The sequence below is a fragment of the Drosophila santomea genome, chromosome 2L, assembly GCF_016746245.2.
Source record: "Drosophila santomea strain STO CAGO 1482 chromosome 2L, Prin_Dsan_1.1, whole genome shotgun sequence".
Taxonomy (NCBI): Eukaryota; Metazoa; Arthropoda; class Insecta; order Diptera; family Drosophilidae; genus Drosophila; species Drosophila santomea.
In genome coordinates this window covers 5,015,743-5,034,484 of record NC_053016.2, presented here as the reverse complement: position 1 = coordinate 5,034,484, position 18,742 = coordinate 5,015,743, and the positions used below count along the sequence as shown (strand labels likewise).

Genomic DNA, 18,742 nt, shown 5'->3' with positions numbered 1-18,742 from the left:
CGAAGCGATATACATAAGGCCAGAACAAGTTTGCGCATAGATCTGTCCAAACGAAAAAATTACTTAAGCGTTAGTTATGTATATTTTTTTGCCTTTCCCTTTTCATGCGACAGACATTGAAACTTCTTGGTCGGATTTTGCTGTTGGCACATGGCGCATAACGAATCCATGGCTCCGAAATCCATTCCGAATCCACTCGACAATCAAATGATTTGGCGCGAAATCGAACTGAATCGAGATCTATAAATGACATTCCTTCTAGCGCCTGGACCTGGACATTAAATCGCCCCGGGGCCTTTGGTCGTCTGTCAAAGAGAAGTGAAACAGCGCCGGCAACAATTTGTAGACCTTATCGAAAGGTGGCTCTCAAGCTTTGGCCTTAAGTCGTTAACAAATTTTGACTGCCAATCGGTTGTGCAGGCACAATAAAATAAAACGCCACAAACATCAAGTGTTTGTTGCTGGCTGCCATTGTCAAGGGGTTCTCTTTAGGTTTTTACTCGGGGTTTTCGGATGTCCAATCCCCGGATCGAAACGAATGACAAAAATGTGGGGGCCCAAGCCACCGATGTTGATCGATTCGATCAGCATAAAAAAGCTTTAATTAGAACCAATTTAGAGCGCGGACCAATTTATCAGAAGCATTTTGAAAAGTAGTTGAAAACCAGTCGAGAGCAACTTCAGCATTTCCGACGGCGGGTGTTAGGGAGGTGTTGCCGCACATTTCATTATAGCTCAACATTAGCCGACATATTATTGTTATGGCTTAAGCCCTGAAGTAACTGAAGTGAACTGGAACAGCAAACTGAAATTGCCATTTACGCATTTGTTTTTCTTTGTCAATTGTTCCACTATTCGAGAGGTGTGGACCAGGTTCAAGTGCACATTCATAACTCTTATATATTTGTAACAATATGGAGCAGTCACTGCGAGAGTTAAGCCATGGGTTAATGAACGTGCCGAAGGAAACTATATTGTTTCGCAAATAAAGAAATGTCCGAAATAGTTTTAAACATTTTCGATTGTCATTCTGTTACTTTAAAATAAATATATGTAAGTAATAGCAAAGAAGGTCAATGAATCCTTGGACTTGGAATTTCAAGAATGTGTTGTAACTAAAACTCTACTCTACTGCACTCTACTTCCAAGCTGTATTGAACAATCTTTAGTTCGATTCAGATAAAAATGCTAAGTGACAGCATTCGTACCAGGTACCATGCTGAAGTATTTACTCAGCGAAAACTACCAACTATTGGAGCTGCCCTCTTGTTTTTTATTTTTGCTAACACTTTCAACTTTACATACAAGTGGGAAACCAGTTAATTAATTTGGTTCGATTCTTGGCATCAAGATGGAATTCAAGACAGCCGCCAAAAAAGTTTTCTTTATATAACAATTCATTAATTACCTTTCGATTTCTGGTTTTTACCTTGGGCGGAGTCATGAACCCGACACCTAATGCCATTAGACCAGGCGTTGCGGATCTGGGATTACAATATTCAAGTGTTTGTTTGGATCGTTCAAGGAAATAGTTTTATTGCCAGCATAGCTGATGCAACTACAAGTTGTTTCCCCAATTCTAGTATCTATCGTATTTCGCCTTTGTGGGCACCCCAGGAGCTTGGCCGTTTGCTAAGTGGTTCTGGTTCTGATTGTTGCTGTGACTTGCTCCACTGTTGCTACTTCCACCCGGAGTGGAAAGGGTGTACACCTCATAGTCGGTGATTGTGAAGTTGTAGTCCCCGAAAAGCGTCAGGTGAGCAGCGTTGGTTCCGTCGTAGGAATGCGGAAGATTCGAGTAGGAGTCCATGTTTGTATTGCAGTTGCTGGAGATGAGCAGATCGGCTCCGGCACCAAAAATGGGACCGCAACTAAAGGGGAAAGAGAATAAATGTGAATAAATACGAATTCTGAAACATACTAAAAATATATTAGAAAGCTGTAATATTCTAATGTATAAAGCGTTTGGATTTTTAGTCTCATTGCACTTACTCGGGATGATAGCAAATAGCATATGGTTTTTTTACGATGTCAAACTTGACCGGCTGTTCACCATTGGCAGGATTCAAGGCAAACAGGAAGGCTCGCTCCGACTGAACATATCCCCCCTTACGGCTTGTTTTGGCCCACGCCACATCCGTATAGCCACCACTGATCTCTCCATGCGATCCCAGGCCAATAACCATGCACGGAGCCACGCCGTCGCAATAACGATGAAAGGCTCCAGAATCGTAGCCATGTGTGGACGCTCGGAAAACCAATCTCCAGGATTGCTTGGCCACTCCAACCCAATTATTGAGAACAGTCTGTAGTGCGAGATTGTCATTCTTCAGGATTTGGGAGCCGGGAAACATGTTGACCGCTACAGTCAGGCGGGGCTGAAGTCTTTTATCGTTATCCATCATTTTATTGGCATGCAACGCGGCATAGCGATATCGTTCTAGGGATAGTTCCATAGGTACAGCACCTGTTGGCTCCACTTCCTCAGCAAAAACTTGGCTATCGATGAGAAGCAGACGTACGTGACCCATTACACCGCTTAAGTGTTGACAGACACGAGCACGCTCCTCCTCAGTCCAATGTGCAGTGGGTTGGGTGACTCCTGCCTGGTATTTGGCCCAGGACAAAACACAGCGCCACACTTCCTCCTCCTCCAAGCAGAACTATTGAAAGTAACAAAGTTTAATTATGGAAATTAGTTTTAGATTTCAGTGAATATCCTTCATTTAAGGATTCTTACATAGTCTGATGAAATGATCTTAATAATGGCATCCTTTGTTAAAGTGAGGAAGGCATTAGTCTTAACGCACTCATTTGCATTTTCCCCTATATAGATGATGCAGCGTTCCATAAACGAGGCAGCGCATTTTGCACCTGTAATTGCAAGGGGAAAGTTTATAGTTAATACCTTCTTTCATTTAATAACACTTAACTGATTTTACCTTTATAAAGCTTCCTATTTCTATATGTCCTGAAATCGGTTCGTATTAACTACCTTACCCATTCGAAACACTAGAGTACAGAAAGTCTACCATTTATTTGAACATTCGTCTTCAGATATCGGCTTTACATTAATTTTACTTATATTAAGGGCGTTCAGCGCTTGCAGGTGGAATTCGCAGGAGTCGCAGGGTGGGTCCTAAATCCCCTACTCCTTTGTGGGACTGACGTTCTGTATGAGCGTGATGTTGTCGCCCTTGAGCATGATCCTTCCGAGGTTGCGGCGCTGGCGGGTCTTCACATAGACTTCCTCGGCGTCGTCCAGCACCAGATTCATGTACTCATCGAACCCAACAATGTGGCCCTCGATGCGCAGCGATATGTTTTCGTATAGCCAGACTTGCACGCGGGACCGATTCTGCAGGTAACGGAAGATCAGGTTGATGGGCTGCACCATCACCTTCTGCACCTTGGGATTGCCTTTAAACGACATGTTTGCTGATTTCCGGCGACTTTAATTCAGTTAAACAAATTTTCGCTTCTTTTTGCCGGCGTCTTCTTTTCGTCCAGGCGATGGGCAGAAATATCGATGACTATCACACAGCACAGATGGTCACACATAAATGCTTTTTACCAAACTATCGATTTAGCATGTAAAATATACCAAAATGGTAAAACATCTGGTAAAAGAGCTATATCGATATGCTACTATAGAAAACCTATCGAAGTCGCACTGTTAAGTTTTTGTGGTTGGGCAGAAGTTGTTGCCATTTTTCATAGCCGAATTAAACTATAGTTTATAAAAGAAAACCAAACAAATGGCCATGGCTAATGTGGACAAAGGCGAACTTATGGACCAGGTGAAGCAACAGATTGCTGTTGCGAACGCCCAGGAATTGCTCACGCAAATGACACAAAAGTGCTTCAAAAAGTGTGTCAATAAGCCGGGAACTTCCCTCGATTCGTCGGAACAGGCAAGCTATACATTATCTTATTTTGCGCAATAATATGGGAATCTAACTTGTATCACATTAAATGCTCAATTTAGAAATGCATTTCCATGTGCATGGACCGGTTTATGGACTCGTGGAACCTCATTTCTCGGACGTACGGCCAAAGATTACAACGTGAACAATCCAATTTCTAGAGACACTCATCGCCTTCTGCATTTTGGGGCAGATCGGGACTAACTATATCTGCCAGCTATTGATTAGTTGTTATATCTAAAGTTTGATAATGCAATAAAAACATGCATTGCGTGTTACGTGATTCTGATAACACAACGTGCATATGTTTTTTTTTATCGATATGTGGTGTGCTGCGGTTAGCGGCTGTTACTTAAAAATACCAAAACTGTTATTTTCACAAGGGTTAGTCTAAATACATTTGACACAGTACTTCATGTAGAAAGTATACATTTTTGGCGCGAATATGGAATTTACAATATTTGGTACTTTTATGAAAATATGATATAAAACCTAGCTACTGAAGATTACTAACCTGCTTTTTCGTGTATATCCATTACGGCGGTTAAAAATGTGCATGCATTATCCACCGACAAAGTGGATATAACGTGATCCTCGCAGGCGGTTCGCAGCTCGACCACTCCGATATCCTGTGCCAATATCATCATTTGAAATACTTGCGAGTCCTGGAGAACCAACTAAAAAAAGAATTTCGGTTACAATTTCCTATTTATAAATATTACTACTGGATTTCTACCTTTGCCGTGTAGACGTACAAGATGAACTGCCTGAATAGTTCAGGATTTACGTGTGGCAATCGTATGGTTGTTGGAGTCGAAGCTCCTGGGGCTGCTGGGGATACAGTGCATCCGGGAATTCGACACACTTCACCTCTCTTCGCTGTCTTGAAGCTCTTGCATCTGAAATCGAATTGAGTGAATGGGAAGGCAAGATAAATTAATTAAGTGACCAACTGGAATGCCTGGGATTCCCGCACGCAACATTGTAAGATTCCAAAAAAGGAAACCGAATGGCAATTATCTTATTACACAGAAAAAAATTATACGATCTAAAAGATGTTGTTATATCTATTAATTTTTTTCGGGAAAATCATTAAACTCACCGAGCCATCAGCATCAGTCTGTGGGCGTAGATGCGCTCATCTCTGCCGCAAATGAAGACCACATCCGCACTATCCTGATCCTCCGACAGGCGCTGCAGATCCTCGATCAACTGGGGCAGACTCATGATTGATTGATAATATTACTTGAGTAAGTTTTGAGTTAAAAAAATGCAATCATTCGTGCAGAAGAGCACGTGTGGCCTTGTTCCTCTGCAGGCACTGCGTTTTGTTATTATTTTGCTATTGGGTTTGTTTATGTTTTCACTACCAGATCCAGCTTGAAAACTCTCTTTATTTCTCTCTTACAATCACTGGATTCGTGGGAGCGCAGAAACCGGTTCCTGGCTGAAAATTCTTGGCCGACACCAAGCCACAATCGATTTGGCGAAGAATATGGCCAGGGAAACAATTGAAACCAGATTAAATGGTATTATTTTTCCACAAAATTCTTTGCAATATTGCACTATTTATTTAACACAGTTGGAATGAAGCATTTTTTCAAACAATTTGGACCTTTTATCCACTAAATATGATTTTATGTGACCGCTGGTCGTTCTTCTCGCGGTCGCGATTTGCTGAAGACTGAAGAAGAGACTTGGGACAGGTTGCTCTTTTGGATGTTTCTCAGTTTTTCTTCCAAGCAGGTAAGCGAGATTAGTTTTTGTTTTGCTTTTCTCCAGTGTGCTCTCTGAGAGTGATCTTTTCTCAGAGAAGTTTTATAGGGATGCTATAGAAATTTCCATTCATGAATGGAATAAGTTAAGGACGACAGGAATTTTTATTGTATCCGTTTTAATACGTGCATACGCTTAAATAAACTTTATCGTTATATAGATCGGATATCTGTTGCTTTCTATATAATTCTGCGATTAAAGGGTATGATCTTCATCGAAGGATCAACTACGCGACCACGGAAATATATGTTGTCATTATCGCGAATCATGAAGACGAAAGGACTATTGACTGTAAAGGAAGCCACACTGCCCGGATAATCTGGGAAATACACCGGCAATCAAATAGGAACATGATTAATATTTTTTTATAATTTACCAGACAATCCTCGAAAGAGGCTTGCAGAAGCGGATCCTGCGGAAGCGCCTTCTTCGTCGATCTCTATTAAGGCTTTGTGTACAACCTGGCTGATTCTGGTGCCAGTCTGGTTCAGAAGGGAGCTGATATCGGACGAACTGTTGAAGAGATCCTTTATGCCCATCTGCAAAATGAGAATCTATAGTATATTATTTAATGATGGCGAAAACCACCAACGCTTTTCAAAGTTTCGACTAGCTGTGTGCGAAAATCGATTTTGAATTTGGGCAGCTGCACATGTACATCCATTTCAGTGAGGACTATCTGTGAGTAACTTTCGATTGTGGCTTCTGCCCGAGTAAGCGACCCATTGTCCTTGGGCAGAACGATTACCATTGAAAGGTTTGAGTATGCGAAGGGCAGCTCAATAATTTGGTCAAAGGGCGAAGTACGCATCTTAAATCGACCATCTTGAGACATCATATTGACAATTACTGTGTAATTTTTGGATACATAGAATATCTTAGGCTTGGTGTTCTTCTTTTCGAATCTTGTCTTCCAGTAGCCCTTGAAGAAAGCTGCGTTGATCATGACCGCACTTTCATCGGGGGTCAAGTCACTGGGTGTTACAATGTCTTTCACATTATCGAGTGTCTGGTCGAGCACCCAATCGTTTATAGCCCTGGCTGCTTTTGATCGATCGGCCAACTTAATGGCCTCTGCCTCGGCCCTAAAGTACTTATTGACCAGTTTATTGAAGCGCTCGTTAACTCCAATTGTTTCGTTGACGAACAATCGATTCGCCAAATGGAGAATGGCCACCTTCTTGCGCCTTTCGAGTTTAGTCCATAGCTCATCGTATAGATTAGCTAGTTCTTTCTTATCCTCCGGCAGATTCAGAACCTTTCTCAGTTCATTGGCTGTATTTCCTTCCGCTCCCATGAGAATCATGCTCATTCCAATCTCGACGCAAAGAGGCGAGAATATTATGTTATGTTGATTATTATCCTGCAAAAAGTTTCGGTAGAGCTTGTTGGTGAATTGACTCAGTACTGACGTGGTCAGTAAGATCCAATCTTAGGGAAAACAAAATAAAAGTCAAAGGAAAGCGGTTAGATAATAAGACGCTACTTACACAAGTACTTCATGTTTTACTCTCTAAGTGAGGCCACTGCAAACTAAAAGTATTCTGCTTTCAGATTTTCGAAAGCATTGGTTTGTTATAGTACTTTAAATCCATTATCAACGCTTTAAAACAGAGCTCTAAAGTAAACCTATAGGTTTACATTTCAGAACTTGTCTATGTAGAAACCCCAACAAAAATAATTTCGCTACAAAAAAGGTTATTTCCAAATTATTTGTTTTCATATATTCCATTAGAGAAGCAATGGTTTAATTTTATTTTATTTACTGTTTCAAGTGACAAGCTAGCTCATCTTAAAAACGAATTTCATTAGGCAGTTGAACGACGCGTCCGCGGAAGTAGACGGTATGCTTATCGCGAATCAAGAAGGCAAAAGGGCGATTTACTTTAAAGGACGCCAACGCTTTTGGTTTTTCTGGAAAGAAATTATAAATTAATGTCTGATGTTAACTATAAAACGCTGGAGCATAATGTACTAGGGAAAGCCTCTGTGTGTTCGGCGGCTTCTCCTGTCGATGCTCCTCCTTCGTCGATTTCAATAAAGGATTTGTGTACTACATTGCTTATTTGGGCACTTGTTGCGTTGGTCAAAAGGCCGCTGAGATCCGAGTTATTACTGAAGAGAAGATGTATGCCCAACTGAAATTGAAAACATTGTAGCAATGATTACATTTTTAATAGGACCTACCCACTTTTTTTAGTGGCTCAACAAGTTCCGCGTGAAATTCGATTTTAAACTTTGGCAACTCCACATGAACATCAGTTTCTTCTAGGCTCTCAGAGAATGTTCTCAGTCGTTTTTCAATAGAGCTTAGATAGGTGTTATGCATTGGCAGACCGATTATCATCGACAGGCTTGAGTCACTGAACGGCAGCTCAATGATTTGTCCATAAGACTGATCAGCCATCCTAAACCTACCCACATGGGACATCATCCTGACATAAACTTTCTTATTATGATCTCCATAGAACACCTTTAGTTGGGTGCTCCTCTTTTCAAACATAGTCTTCCAGGCGCCGATATATTGGACGGCGGTAACCAGCGCAGCACTTTCATTAGCCTGAAGCTCATGCTCTTTGAAAATAGTGCGCATGCCTTTGTGACTCTGGCGTTGGACCGCAAAACTGATGCTATGGCTTGCCCTCCTTCGCGGTGATGGACCGCCAGCCTTTGCCTTTCCCATGGTGTTATTCATGATGTTGTTGTAGTCCTGGTTTATTTCATACGCATCGTTCACGTATAGGCGATTTGCGAAACGAAACCCATCATGTTTTTGAAGATTACCTAGAACCTTTTCGTATTTCTTTGCCACTTCCGTCATATCCACTGGCAGGTCCAGAACGCTCCTAAGTTCCTCGGCAGTTTTCCCTTTAGCTCCAATGAACAGCATGCTCAATCCAATTTCAATGCAAAGGGGCGAAACAATAAAATTATTTTCCGCCTTATCCGCTACAATTTCCAGTAGGTTTAACCTGAATTTACCCATCACTGAAGTGGCAATTAATAACAGCACTTCGACAAGAAAATTGAATCCATTAGGTTTAGAATAGGAACAGTACTTGTTTTTTGGTGCTTACCTATATATTTAATTTTACTATGTTCTCGCATGGTTGCCTAATACTGCGGGAAATCCATCAGCCTCTATTTATATACCCGCAGAAAATATCGATTTATCTTTGATTTGTGCATTTCAAAACCCATTATGCACGGATCTAAAATGCTTTCAAACGTTTAAACTTAATGACCAGTGCATAAACAATATTGTTTGTATTGAAAACACTTACATATTATATGTATATATTTGTGTTCAATTTAAAGGGAACTCCCTTTTCTTCATTTCACGTTCAAGCTCTTAACAGCTTGTTGTGCGACACCTAGTGTTCGTTAACAGAAAATGCAAATTTGACATGTATTCACTTTTCTACATGTAAAAATACATTCATTGTTACATTCAAGAGTTAGTTCAGTGGTTTTATTCTAAACAAAATAAACTTATTTAAATTTAAAATATTAGAGCCATTTTTGCAAAGATAATTTTTATCTTAATTATAAAGATTTAAAAAAACAACATTAGTCTTTGGTATTAAAGCAAGTGCCAAATAATAACAATACATTTTTTAATTTTATTAAAAAAAAGTTTTACCATATTTCTATGAAGAACTACCTTTCATTAACTTTGCGGATTACTTTCAGCAGCTTTGACGTTGTAAAGAAAAATCAGATTCATATATTTTGCATAATATTTATCGGTTTTTATTTGTTCTTTTTGTTTTCATTACATAAGTAATAATGTATTTTTGTTTTCGTTTGTATTTATTTGTTTCTGCACTACTTAAATATGAAACGTTGAATTCAAATTTGTTTTTCATTAACTGTTTAATTTGATTAAACTTTATTTGCTTGTGGTGCATTTCATTTTATTAAATCGCTCATTCTCCTTTATCCCCCGAATTCTCACTACATTTCTATGGTTTATTTGCTCCACAATTTGTACATTTTATTTCTGCATTTCTCAATCGTCAGACATATAATAATGTATATGTTGTATTTTGACAAGACGCGGATTTGTTGCTGCATGCTTAAATAATTAAAATATAACTTATGCCATTATTTTGTGATTTCTTGTTCATCTGGTTGCTTAGCCTTTGCACGTTTATGTTTTAACAATTTAAAGTCGATTTATTAAGCGGGGCAAAGATGCTCGTATTTTAGGCATCAGGCATCGTTTTATGTTGTATTTAAATTTAAATATAAAGTAGTCATATATAAACACTCGGGTTATGTAAAATTTGTCAATATTTTTTAATTATTTAATTATAAAAATGATTGTTTGTTTTGTTGTTTATCTCTTTGGGTTGTTAGCAAAAATGATACAAAAAATGTTTGGGTTTTTTTTTTGTTTCGTCTTCAACTATTTCCATCGCTTGTAAAATTTGGCCATAAATACACGATATTGCTGAAAACCGTTTTGACGCTTTTGATTAACCATTATTTGTCCCATTTTATTCGGTACTGTTCTGTTTTGATGGGTTCTAACATTTATCTATAAATTTCGTTTAGTATCGTACTGGTTCTGGTCTGGCAAATGAAACACAAAATTTGAGAGAATTCATTTACAATAATAAGTATATTTTTGTATTTATTTTGCATAGCAATTGTAATTTGTTTTTTTTTCAATATTTTTTTTTGCATTTTATAACGCTTTTAAATATGTATAACAATGAAATTTCGCATGCTAGATGTCTCAATTTAAATTATTTTATTTATTTATAAAGGTTTCGTTTATCGCTTTTTAAATTTATACAACTTTACACAGTTTTAGCTTAAGATAAAGACCAATTTTGGTTTGAATTTGTTTAAATGTTTTTGTTGCCTTTTCGTTTTTTTTTATTTTGTTTTAGCTTAGAAAATGTATTCTTAAATACAGATCGAAATGTTTTCTTTTAGAAAGTACAAACACACACAGGCATAAATAATTTATGAAATATGTTTTTATAACAAAAGTTTATAGATTTTAGAAATCTCTGCGTTCTTTTCGCTTGGCTCTTGGCTTCGGTTTATTTCCAGTTGGTTATCATCCAGAAGATATATAGCATATACATGTTTTTCACAAAGTGTTGGCAACTAAAATCAACTCTAATCTCGTCGAAGGAAAAATGATATATACAAAAAGGACCATTCGATGCCATTCACAATTTCGCAATGGGGAAAGAGCTTCGCCGAAGAGAAGCCTTAAGAACTAGTTAGCAAAAATGTGATTGTTGTATGGTTACGATCTATGTATGAAACTAAATGCCTACAGAGCAAAGCTTACAAAGTGAAGAAGAACAGAAGACTATAATTATACAATTAAGAGAATTGCTCGAATTATGTCTAGCAGCTACAATAAATATTAATCTTTATGTATATGTTTATGCTTCTCGCTAAGGCTTAGCATTAATGAATAATCCGCACTTGCTGCATGTGCTGCATCATATATCATATTTTGCGATATATATAATATATTACTCACTTTGTATGGTATAATTTTTAACGCGGCAACTTCTTATACATAAAATGTGTTACACATCCATTACGATGAATTATCTTAGAATTGTTTATCATTTCTTTTTTGTTTTCTTGTTGTCTGTGGTGGGTTCATTTTGTGTGTTTTCTCTCTCTTTGCTCTATCAACTCTATCAACTTGTATGTTCAACTTAAAGGTAGGATTAAACTTAATTTAATTACATTGGTTTCCAGAGGGCGATGCCCACTGACATAAGAACCAGCTGCCTGTGTGACCAAAGAAAAACCTTTCCTAAATTTTGTTTCGAAAGCCTCGCTTTGAATATTGTTTTGGGTTTAAATGTCTTGCAGAGCTTACGAGATAAAAAATAATAACTTAATTAGGTTAAACAGTAAGTGGTAAAAACACGCACAAATTTGTCGTTGAATAATATACAAAAAATTTAATTTTTTTAAAGCTTTGGTTTCATTTATAATTTTTGCAAGCAACGCTGAAAGTTTTTCGAAATGGAGAAGCCTATATTAATTAGCATTTGTCCTTTTTGTTTTTAAAAGTGAGATCAATTCAAGCTGTTTAAAAGCGTTTTAAAATGTTTCCTAAATTTTGAATAGATTTTGCATTAAGGGAAATGTGTTGCAAAGAAAGTTTTAAGATTTCCTGGTCTTTATGTATGAAGTCACAAATTAAAATTTGTATAATATAGGCTTTTAAACTGTTTTCACAAAAGCATCCATACTCACGGAATAAATAATAAGCATTACAAATCTTAAAATTGTATAGAAATTTTCAAAGTTTTTCGAATAATTTTTAGCTCTTAAAACAGTTTGCTTTGAATGCCCATATTTAAATTATTTAAATACATATGTTTTAATTTTTACAGTGCCGTCTCATACATTTGATATTGTACAATTTAAAAGCAACTTATTCCCACCTAGATTTCATTCTGTTCTGGTTACGAAGCATTTTACTTTCTCTAAAATACGCCTACAATGAAAAACATGTGCGTTTAGGCTTTGTGCTTGAATTTCGGCTGCACTTTCTTCTCCAAAAGAAATGGGATTTTAACTGAGTTTCAAACGTTTCGGTTGTGTGTGTGAAAGAGCTTTTCTTCGAGAGGTTTTCGGGGCTTCTATCTCTAGGCTATTTCCTTTTTGATTTGTAACTCGCAGTTCGTTGTTGCTGATGCAGTGGTGGTTGCGGCCGCAGTGGGTGGTGCTGGTGGTGTCTGCTTCTTGCTGGCCTTGGTGGCCATCGGGGGATGTGGTGGTGGTGCTGGTTGCTGTCCGGCGACGGCTGATCCACTGAGCACACTCTGGGGTCCTACCCGCTGGCGTTGCTGCTGCTGCTGCTGTCGCTGCTGCAATGGCATTTCATCGTCATCGGAGTCCTCCTCTTCCGGATCCTCCTCGGCCTCCTCCTCCTCCTCATCCGCATCCTCCTCCTCCTCCTCCTGGCTTTCCTCTGCGTGCCTCTGATTGTTGTCGTCGCTGCCAACATTGCTGCTCATTTTCTCCAGTGCATGGCAGGCGGACATCTGGGCCTTCTTCATCGAGGACTCGTCGCTGCTATTACTACTATCAAACAACTGTCCGGCAGTTGCCGCCGAGTCCGGCGAAAGGGGCGTTGTGGCCGTGGGGGGCGTGGCTAGAGCACTACTGTGGGGAGCCTCGATTTGAACCTCTTCATCCTCCTCGTCGTCGTCGTCTTCATCCTCCTCCATTTCCTCGTCGCTGGAAATTTGACTGGGCTGCGGACTTTTGGGATTATTAGTTGGGTGAGTTTTTTCGCCTATTTTTTCAAGTTTTTCCAGATCGTGCGACTCCGTGCCATTGGAAGGACTTTCCTCATCCTCCACTTGCTTGTCCTCAATTTTCTCCCCAGCCTGCAACTTTATCCGCTTGCTTTCGGGCTCCTCTGGTTTCTCGCACTCCCCCCCTTCACTGCCACATGAATTTGGGGGCGTGACACTCCGCCGCAGACCATTGGTTGGGGCCTTTATCAGGGGAGATGGCTCCTGTTGATTATTGTTATTAGCCCTGTCCTCCATTTCCTCCTCCTCCAGCTCCTCGTCCTCTTCCGCTTCTCCGCGAACCTCTTCCACCACATGCTCCAGCCGGGTTTGGTGCTTGAATGGCATCTTTCGAAGATCTACTTTACGGACCTGCTCCTCGAATTGTCTGCGATAGCGTTGGAGTTGCTCCGTTAGATCGGCTATGTGGGCATCTTGTTTGTGGAGCAGTTCACTCAATTGAATGTTATTATAGCGATACTGATCGTTCTCCTGCAGTAATCTCTGGAGTATCAGGAGGACTCTCTCCCGGTCCTTGGGCCGAGTTTCTCTGAGGGACTCCACAGCCTGCTCCCAGGGTGGTAACATGGCACTCGAGTCGGGCTCTCCGTTCAGACTGTCCGTATCATCGGTGTCCGTGGATAACTCAAATTCACTGCCCAAATGGGGCTTACCATTCTGCTGGGAACTATGGTTCCCAGATCCTGCCGAACTGTGGTGGCTCTTGGCTGCAGTCGCATGATGCGGCGAGCTGACCACGTTCGATGAGTGGGTACTCAGATTCAGGCCAGCACTGGAGGATTGAGTGGGTGATGAGGTCTGACTTTTGTAGTACCCATGGCTAAAGTGATGCATGTGCGTGGGGTGATGCTGGTGGTGATGTGGTGTAATGCCGCTCACCGCAACCACCGGCTGCTGACTCATCAGGTTCTTGTTGATCCTTATCCGACTCGGTTCGTTGTTTGTGGCGGCTAGCGATGAGGTGCCATTACCGTTTGGCAGGGAACTGGAGCTGGGCAAAAGTTTGGCATGCTGATTAACGGTGGCTATGATGTGCTGCGACGGTGGTGGGGCACCGGTCGTCTGCTGCACCACCTGGTGGTGCGACGACTGCTGGTGGTGGGGTGAGGTGGAGGAGGTTATCTCATTGCTGCCACCCGCCGAGAACTCCTCCGGACTGCGCATATTCCGAAGGCTAGTTGGTGTGGGCGGTGCACCACCTGCATGGGTGGTGCAGTGGCTGGTGCTGCGGGCAGGTGGGCGGGTAGTGGTGAGTTGCTGCCACTCGAGGAGGGGTGTGGTGGTTCGACGACATCCAATGGCGGTGCTGGCACACCGTCGGGCGGCGATGCCGATGCCGACGGTGGTGTGGGTGTCTGCGAGCGCTCCTGCTTGATGTGCACCACCTGGTGATCCGTCTCCTTCTCCCTCAATCTCTGGCGTTCCATCACCTCCCTTTCCATTCGCTCCCGATCCTTGTCCCTCTCCTTGGAGAGAATACTCTTTCTGGGTGCCAAGGCCACATTGGGTTGGTAAGTCCTCTCCGCATACCGCTTGTCCGTACTCCGCACCACCCGCTCCGGATTCTGAAGCTCTGGCGGTTCCTGGCAGGCATAGGGTAGGGACGACAACGTGGCGCCATAGGCGTGCAGAAAAGCTTTGGTGGTGTCTGGCCCCAGGTCGGAAGGCCGACGAGGAGTTCAGCGTGGGTGGTGTCGGATATTGGGGCAAGTGTGGATAGGGTGCGGTGGCCACCAAAACGGCACGATGTTGGCGGGGCAGCGGATGCGAGTGGGGCAGGTGCTCTCGCTCCCTTTCCCGCTCCTTTTGCACACAGTGCGCGTACATGACCTGGTACTGATACTCCAGCGCGGATGCGGCAACCGTCGCTCCCTTCAGCTGCTGCAGCTGCTTCTTGCCACTGGGAATGTCCATCTGCGGCTGCTTCATCGGCGGTGGCGGCGGTGGAGCCAAGGCGCCCACCAGTCCATGTGGATGTCCCGCCAGTCCAAGAACAGGACCAGAGCCCAGCAGACCGTCATCCATGAGCATTTCCGCCTGCAAATAAATGTTTGAGTCGTTAGAAAATTGATCAATCATTCAACAAATACACAAGAAGAAATTAAACGTTGTTTGTTACTACATTATATCTTTATATTTCCATTACTGTAGATCGACTGTTTAAAATTTATTGGCTTAGATATGTTCAATAACAGATTCATATACAAAACAATCTCGCTTACAGTTCTCACATTTAAATAAACTAAATGAAGATCAATGTTGGTCGAAGTTTTCGCCAGTGAAAGCCTGAAGGTTGTTAGAAAATTGATCGACTATAAAATAGCAGTGGAAGCCTGGCAAAACCAGTAGCCATCATCAATTTGAATTGAAGTCGGCGGCAAGCTAGTGGGCTAATTATAAACAAACAACCGAACTACCCAGGCAGCGATCCTCGAAAGCCAGACACCAAGCCCAAACGCACCCCGCGGCTATGGCGCCAACTGTCATTGAGACCAAACCAGAATCTCCTCCAGCAGGAGAATGGGGAGGAGGAGATGGAGGAGGAGGAGGAGGAAGGAGCACTGGAACTCCACTGGCGGTGGCTTCATCCTGGTCCTGTAGCTGCATACCGCTTTGAAGTGGCTGCCAGCAGTTGTCTCATTCTACACACTACCACTCATTATACCCTGTAGTTGGAGCAACGTAGGTGTACTAAGGTTTTACGTTCAATAGGACATGAAATGTGTGAAATAATCCTAAATGCAATAAGTTCTGCATTACATATAAAACAATTATTATACAAAATACGAGGTATCAAAGAGCTGAAACCAAAAGCAATCTACATATTTGCATTATCAGCACGCTTGAAGGAAGAAGCGAATTGAGAAAGAGGAACAATCCCAGCCGGTTCCGCGCTTTGCGTGTTTGTGTAGCTGTTAAAATGATTGGCACTGCGTCCAATTATGGACAAGGCAGCCTCAGCTGCATTCGCAGCAGCCATAAAGTGATTTTTGAATGGAGGCGGCGCCATTATCCATTACCCAATGCCAATGCCAACGCCATCGTCATCGCCATCGCCATCGCCAGCTTCATGGACAACCGCGTCCTCGAGCCCCTTACCCATACCCATACCCATACCCATGCCGATACCCATCCTCATTTCCAACGCAGAGGAGGTGTCACAGCGGCAGTTAAACAAATGGCCAAAGCAAACGATGGCGATGATCGAAACGAGTCTGTAGGAAGTCGCCTCTTGGAGATTTGCCGCTGAGTTGGTAAATGGTTAACCGAAAGGTGGGCTAATGATGATGGAGATCTGTAGATCCCAGTGCCGCAGATCAGCGAGCGTGTCAACAACGGCTCATTAGCATAATCATGGCATTGGGTTTCAGCTCTTAGGGGAGTTACCATTAAATGTTTGGCTCAAACAACCAGTTTCTTGTTAACTCCTTCCCTTTCGGGAGGCCTCAAAGTATGCAACATGGGCTAACGATTAACTAGACCCATTTGGCCATAATTTCGAACTTGGCCTGCCTGCCATTGGGTTAACGACTTGGCCCCGCAAAAAAAAGAAGACTCCCACCACATGGATAAATTGAAAAAAAAAAAACAGCACTCGAAGGAGAGATTAGGCTGGGCGACATGCCCCAAAAAACTGGCGACTGGCAAACTATAAAGAAATATAAAATAAAATAAGACACACAATCGCCAATGCGAGGCTAAGAGAGATATAGACGCGGCGATAAGAAAACTGGAAGCCAGACACATACTCGTGCTCGTGTTCGTAGTGAAGGCCCACAAATGAACCATTAAACAGCAAAATCATAAAAATCAAGAACCATAAAGAAGTCGTCGCAAAGGAGCGCCATCTTCAGCCCCAGCCGCACCACCACCACCACTGGCACCACCAACTGTTGGAGCAGCACCACCGAAATCTAAACGCAGCAGGAGATGCCCGCTGCTCGAAGCTCCAAGCTCCACACTCCACACTCCAAGCTCGAATCTTGAAGCGCGGCGAGCGACAGCCGCTTTAACTGTAAGCAGATGGCAGCCAGCGATAGATGATGAGGCTCCGGAGCTGCCAAGATGCTCCAATGTGCACCTGGCGAAAAAATGGCTAACTCTGTGCTGCATTGGCTACTTCTCACCTACTGGATGGTGTAATTTCGATCTGTAATTAATGGGTTTGCTTTGTTCAAGGCTCAGAACAACTGTGGTAAGAAAGGTGAAGATTTTGTAGGTTACTACAGCTACTTCGATTCTATCAAGAAGTATCCTCATATACTTCTTAAGTTGGTGTGTTATAGCTACGTTTGAATGAGCTCACTCTTTTCCGGAGACTTGTGCGCCATTTTTGGCTACAATACCATTAACAGAGGTGTTTGAGACTCAGATTTCTCCAAGTGCCTTGCAGCAGAGTGGCTGGGGAGCAGTCGGCAGCAGCTCAGTGACTCGAGTCTCCTCCATGCTGGCGCACGCGTCGTCGTTGACGGTGCAATGACAAATTGCACTATTGGCAGGGGGAAGAGGCAGTGGAAGGAGGCCGAGACAGAGGCGGAGGAGCAGGAGGGGTTGCGAGTGCGGGTGCGGGTGCAAGATGGGATGGCACCGTTTGGTTTATTTGCAGCAGACACGGAGCGGGACGCAGCATCGACGTGGCTGGTGCTTAAGTCCAAGGTCTTTTGCCATAACTCAGCACCACGGATGATGTGCAGCGGTGCCAAGGGAGATCGTAACAGATCAGTTTATATTCAAGGCTATGTATACCCTACTTATAGCTAGATATTTTCAAAATTATTTGTTTTTAAAGCCTTGATTTACCGAATTAAAATTCGTTAGTTTAAGAACCCATTCCATATGTACAAAATATGTAATCTTTAGGAACACCTATCAAACACAAACTTAAAAGCCTAAGCCATTGAGGAAATGGGTTAGTTCTTTTGGTTAGTGTATCTAGAAAAATAATTGCACCCAAGTGACTGCTGATGTTGCACAGGGGTGTGGCACGGGGGTTTTCAGGGGGGGGGAGATAACCGTGGGCACGGCAGCAGAGCCATGGCAGCGACATGACTTCGCTTGACGATAAGATCATGGCAAATATTGACGACGACCGCGACGGACATGGACATAAGACTTGGGACATGGGACATGGAGATGGCGGTGGCGATGGCGATGGCGACGGAGTTGGATGTGAATGTGAATGTGGATGGGGATGCAGAGATGCCGATGGAGACGGCAAACGGCAAACGGCAATGGCAAACGGCGTTGACAATGAAGTCCAACCGAGTCATGTATGGGTGCAACGCAAACAACAGCAACATGCACAGCGGCAACAACTTGCGCCCCATTGATTTAGACTGGCAATTATGCAGCCAAAGATCGGAGTCATCCTGCTGATGCTGCTGCTGCTGCTTTCTTGCATGTTCCTCAATTGATGAGGCTGGTTTTGGGGGCTTGGGGTTCGGGACACTGGATAGTGGTTAGTGGTTAGTGGATAGTGAATACGGCAGGCAGTGGCGTCCATGTGGAAATGGAGCAGCGACCCATATGCATTGAACATTGCACCGACATCTTCGTCGTTTGGCTGCTGTCAGCTTCATCTGCATTTCTTGGCGTCATCTTGTTGGCGCTGCTTGTGTTGCAATGCACTTGAAGAAATGTCCCTCACTATATAGTTAAGTTCAAAGTACATTAGTGCTAATCATTTGATATATCCACCGCATTTTGATCTATTTGGCGCCTCGT

The 18,742-nt window shown here is 42.4% G+C and overlaps 5 protein-coding genes and 1 pseudogene across 5 annotated transcripts; 1 reads left to right on the top strand and 5 right to left on the bottom strand.

Annotated features, from left to right (window-relative positions):
- Positions 1 to 1,461: 1,461 nt before the first annotated feature.
- On the bottom strand, positions 1,462 to 5,153 carry LOC120449496 (BTB/POZ domain-containing protein 9-like). The gene is made up of 6 exons (XM_044006877.1): positions 5,029 to 5,153; positions 4,663 to 4,825; positions 4,441 to 4,603; positions 2,741 to 2,874; positions 1,993 to 2,663; positions 1,462 to 1,871 (listed from the first exon to the last, which is right to left on the bottom strand). Exons 1-6 carry the CDS (start codon positions 5,151 to 5,153, stop codon positions 1,580 to 1,582), a joined length of 1,548 nt encoding a protein of 515 aa, XP_043862812.1. The 3' UTR covers positions 1,462 to 1,579.
- Positions 3,019 to 3,551, bottom strand: LOC120449473 (probable small nuclear ribonucleoprotein E). Its single transcript, XM_039631952.2, has one exon. The coding sequence runs from the start codon at positions 3,431 to 3,433 to the stop codon at positions 3,149 to 3,151; it is 285 nt and encodes a 94-aa protein (XP_039487886.1). The 5' UTR covers positions 3,434 to 3,551; the 3' UTR covers positions 3,019 to 3,148.
- On the top strand, positions 3,660 to 4,223 carry LOC120449491 (mitochondrial import inner membrane translocase subunit Tim13-like). The gene is made up of 2 exons (XM_039631977.1): positions 3,660 to 3,914; positions 3,989 to 4,223. The coding sequence occupies exons 1-2, from the start codon at positions 3,759 to 3,761 to the stop codon at positions 4,085 to 4,087; spliced, it is 255 nt and encodes an 84-aa protein (XP_039487911.1). The 5' UTR covers positions 3,660 to 3,758; the 3' UTR covers positions 4,088 to 4,223.
- A 603-nt stretch (positions 5,154 to 5,756) lies between the features above and the next one.
- On the bottom strand, positions 5,757 to 7,241 carry LOC120449423 (serine protease inhibitor 42Dd-like). The gene is made up of 4 exons (XM_039631885.2): positions 7,193 to 7,241; positions 6,295 to 7,133; positions 6,079 to 6,241; positions 5,757 to 6,021 (listed from the first exon to the last, which is right to left on the bottom strand). The coding sequence occupies exons 1-4, from the start codon at positions 7,203 to 7,205 to the stop codon at positions 5,882 to 5,884; spliced, it is 1,155 nt and encodes a 384-aa protein (XP_039487819.1). The 5' UTR covers positions 7,206 to 7,241; the 3' UTR covers positions 5,757 to 5,881.
- A 187-nt stretch (positions 7,242 to 7,428) lies between these two features.
- On the bottom strand, positions 7,429 to 8,835 carry LOC120449435 (serine protease inhibitor 42Dd-like). Its single transcript, XM_039631908.2, has 4 exons — positions 8,780 to 8,835; positions 7,894 to 8,714; positions 7,678 to 7,840; positions 7,429 to 7,616 (listed from the first exon to the last, which is right to left on the bottom strand). Exons 1-4 carry the CDS (start codon positions 8,808 to 8,810, stop codon positions 7,495 to 7,497), a joined length of 1,137 nt encoding a protein of 378 aa, XP_039487842.2. The 5' UTR covers positions 8,811 to 8,835; the 3' UTR covers positions 7,429 to 7,494.
- Positions 8,836 to 11,999: 3,164 nt separating this feature from the next.
- LOC120449372 overlaps positions 12,000 to 18,742 on the bottom strand; it is an 89,068-nt pseudogene continuing 82,325 nt past the window's right edge.

Bases quoted from the DNA above. Each gene is read 5' to 3' on its own strand.
- LOC120449473 (XM_039631952.2), bottom strand. From the start codon at position 3,433: ATGTCGTTTAAAGGCAATCCCAAGGTGCAGAAGGTGATGGTGCAGCCC.
- LOC120449491 (XM_039631977.1), top strand. From the start codon at position 3,759: ATGGCCATGGCTAATGTGGACAAAGGCGAACTTATGGACCAGGTGAAG. The intron at 3,915-3,988 runs GCAAGCTATACA...TGCTCAATTTAG, and splicing joins CCCTCGATTCGTCGGAACAG to AAATGCATTTCCATGTGCAT.
- LOC120449496 (XM_044006877.1), bottom strand. From the start codon at position 5,153: ATGAGTCTGCCCCAGTTGATCGAGGATCTGCAGCGCCTGTCGGAGGAT. The intron at 4,826-5,028 runs GTGAGTTTAATG...ATTCGATTTCAG, and splicing joins AGACTGATGCTGATGGCTCG to ATGCAAGAGCTTCAAGACAG. The intron at 4,604-4,662 runs GTAGAAATCCAG...TTCTTTTTTTAG, and splicing joins TGTACGTCTACACGGCAAAG to TTGGTTCTCCAGGACTCGCA.
- LOC120449423 (XM_039631885.2), bottom strand. The intron at 6,242-6,294 runs GTTGGTGGTTTT...CTCATTTTGCAG, and splicing joins TAGTCGAAACTTTGAAAAGC to ATGGGCATAAAGGATCTCTT. The intron at 6,022-6,078 runs GTAAATTATAAA...TGTATTTCCCAG, and splicing joins CCTCTTTCGAGGATTGTCTG to ATTATCCGGGCAGTGTGGCT.
- LOC120449435 (XM_039631908.2), bottom strand. From the start codon at position 8,810: ATGCGAGAACATAGTAAAATTAAATATATAG. The intron at 7,841-7,893 runs GTGGGTAGGTCC...TTTCAATTTCAG, and splicing joins TTGTTGAGCCACTAAAAAAA to TTGGGCATACATCTTCTCTT. The intron at 7,617-7,677 runs GTACATTATGCT...ATTTCTTTCCAG, and splicing joins ACACACAGAGGCTTTCCCTA to AAAAACCAAAAGCGTTGGCG.